The sequence below is a fragment of the Belonocnema kinseyi genome, chromosome 2, assembly GCF_010883055.1.
Source record: "Belonocnema kinseyi isolate 2016_QV_RU_SX_M_011 chromosome 2, B_treatae_v1, whole genome shotgun sequence".
Taxonomy (NCBI): domain Eukaryota; kingdom Metazoa; phylum Arthropoda; class Insecta; order Hymenoptera; family Cynipidae; genus Belonocnema; species Belonocnema kinseyi.
Window position 1 is genome coordinate 182,582,696 of NC_046658.1, and position 3,112 is coordinate 182,585,807.

A 3,112-nucleotide genomic window follows, 5' to 3' on the forward strand; every position below is an offset into this window, starting at 1 on the left:
TTCCAAAATTCCAAGAAATTTTCGGATGCGTTAAAGATTTTGAAGGGATTTCAAAGGATTTGAAATACTTTAGGATATTTTAGAAGATTCCAAAGAATTTTTTTTGGATTTACGTAATTTGAAGGGATTCCAAAGAATTTAAAATGTTTATGCTATTTTTAAAATTTTCAAGAGTTTTAAAAAGTTTCAACGAATTTGAAAGGATTTAAAATATTTTAGGATATTTTAAAAATTCTACCAACATTTGAGGAGCTTTAAAAAGTTTGAATGTACTTTATAGTATTTCAGGAAATTTGTAATTTCATGGGATTTTATAATATTTTAGTAGATTTTCAACTATTGTAGAGCATTAAAAAAAATTGTAAGGAATTTTCAAGAGCTTTTAAAACTTTTAGGGGGTTTTAAAAGATTTCAAAGGATTTAAAATATTTCAGGGTATTTTAAGCGATTCAAATGTATTTTTAAAAGGTAAAAATTTTTTAAAAATAAATCTCCAAGGATTTTAAGGAAATTTTAATTGATACATTTTTATAAAATTTTCGACAATTTCAGGAGCTTTGAAAAGTTGCAAAGGATATATAGAACTATTTGAAATATTTTTGGGTATTTTTGTGATCACACAATTTTTGAGGATTTCAAGAATTTTAAAGGATTTTAAAGTTTGCAGGTATTTTAATAAACTTTCCAGGATTTAAAAAAAATACCATAAAATTTGATGTTACTTCACGGAACTTATAATATTTTAAAGTATTTAAAAAAATTCTGAATGATTTTCAAGAGCTAAAATTTGTAAGTAATTTTAAAATATTTTAAAGGATTTGACATATTTTAAGGTATTAAAAAAAAAATTCCATGGAGTTTTAGAGGATTTCGAAAGATATTGACCGATTTTAAAGAACCTGTAAGGTTTTAGCATATTTTAACAGATTCGATGTGATCAGATTTTTTAGGATTTTTCAATTTCAATTGATATAAAAATATATTTGAGTGAATTTCAAATAATTCTTCACAAGAATTGAGAGATTTCAAATATTTTAAAGGAATTTTATGAACCTTTATAATCTGTCAAGGGATTTTAAAAGATTTTAAATACTTTAGGGTATTTTAAAGGATTCCAAGGTATTTTAGTAATTTTTCCCGGATTTCAGGAAGTTTTTCAAATATTTCCAGAATGAGTGAATTTAGAATATTTTAGGAGATTTTAAGATTCCAAGAAATTTTGAAACGAATTTAATAATTTGGAAGGGTTTCAAAGAATTTTACGATATATTAAAAGATTCCAAAGCATTTTTAAGAGAATAAAAAATTTGTCAAAGAATTTCCAAGAATTTGAAGGGATTGAAAAACGTTTTTATGGGGTTTTTAGAGAAATATAAATTCTCTAGGATTTTAGGAATTATCATCATATTTCTTGTAACATTTCTAAAGATTTACAGGATATTTTAAAAGATTCCGACGAATTTTTAATAGATTTCAATCATTTTAAGGGATTTTAAAGGTTTATAAAGATTTTGTATTACTTAGAAAATATAAAAAGAATTTCAAGAGCATTAAATAATTTCAGATTTTGAAAAATTTTAGGGTATTTTAAAAGATTCCAAGAAATTTTTAAGAGCCTTCCAAAATGTCAAGGAATTTTAAAAGATTAAAAATATCTTGGGCTTATTTTAAAAGATATATTAAACCATTTCAAAGGACTTGAAATATTTTAGGGTTTTTTAAAAGGCTACAAATTTTTTTTTATATATTTAAGTAACTTGAAGAGATTCTAAAGAATATTGAACATTTTATTATATTTTAAAAAAATCCAAGGAATTTTCAAAGTTAAAAATTCCTACGAATTTCAAATGATTTAAAAATTGCAGGATATTGTTAAAAATTCAAACAAAATTTCAGGAACTTTGAAAAATTTTAACGGATTTCAAAGGATATGAAAGACTTTGGTACAATTTTATGACAGAAAATTTTCGATCATTTCCATTATTTTAAGGGATTTTCAAAGATCCTTTGAGATTCATTAAAACTTTTTAAAACTATTGAAAATTCCTTGAAAATTTAAAAAATAGTATAAAATTCTTTGTAATCCCTTCAAATTATTAAACTCTAATCAATCCTTCTTCCATTTAAAATACCCTAAAATATGTCAAAAAAAAATTCATAAATTTCTTGAAATTCTCATTTTTTTTCAAAATTCATGACCTTTCTCTGATTTCCTTTTTCTGTCAAAGCTGGAAAAAAATAAGAATAAATTAGTGTCAAATGTTTAAAATTCGAGCTTGAGTGAAAAAATGTATTTACAATAATAACTTTTGATAGGATATTTATATCAAATTGTGAATTAACACAGAGAATATAAAAAGGATTTCTATATACAAATAAATAGATTTTTTAGTCTTAAAAAGGAAAATTTTGTACTAAGTATCGCTCTCTGAACTAGTACTATCATAACCGACTAAAGATAAAACACTATTGCTACTTCCCCCTGAAGTCGAGGCTGTGGGCAATATTTGTACAATTTCCTTTCCTTTATTTAATTCCAGATTTGGCTTCTCTAGTGCTGTTTTTGGTTTCATTTTCGACTTTGCGAGGCGAACTAATCTCTTCAGATGCAAACCTTTCCTATTCGTTGGCACTGAAGAAATAAATAATTTATTATTTCATATATTTAAAATTTACTTTCCGAGAAATTTAAGGATTTGGATTAAAATTTGCAATTTTTAAGACAATTTACCTGTTTTATTTTGCATTAACAAATGCGCTAATTTTACGTCATCATCGTGCTCCGCTACCAAGTTAATATTTATCCCCATTTTATTCAGCAAACTGTTGTCTAGCGCTTTTTTGCTCTGTAGTTCTTTCTTTTCTGCCTGTACAAATTTATTTATTTATTAATGTGATTAAGAATTTTTTCCCGCTTTACCTGTTTAAGATAATATGATAAAAAAAAGTTGAAAATTTGAAAAAAACTGCAAGTTTCTAACATTATTGAAATAGATCCTTAAAAAAAATGTTTATTAAGGGCATGTGACACAGCTAAATACCTATATTACCGACCACAGTTTTTCAGTTCACTGAATGTTTTTTTGAACCTAAGAACTTTTTTTGTAAATGA

General features: G+C 24.5%; 1 protein-coding gene across 1 annotated transcript in view; it reads right to left on the bottom strand.

Annotated features, from left to right (window-relative positions):
* Window positions 1-2,303: 2,303 nt before the first annotated feature.
* The window catches only part of LOC117167408 (coiled-coil domain-containing protein 130 homolog), a 12,197-nt gene continuing 11,388 nt past the window's right edge, over window positions 2,304-3,112 (bottom strand). Inside the window, exons 4-5 of the mRNA XM_033352308.1 lie at window positions 2,732-2,867; window positions 2,304-2,632 (exon numbers count right to left, since the gene is read on the bottom strand). Of these exons, the coding sequence (XP_033208199.1) occupies window positions 2,415-2,632; window positions 2,732-2,867 (354 nt within the window). The 3' untranslated portion in view covers window positions 2,304-2,414. The remainder of the gene's footprint in view (window positions 2,633-2,731; window positions 2,868-3,112) is intronic.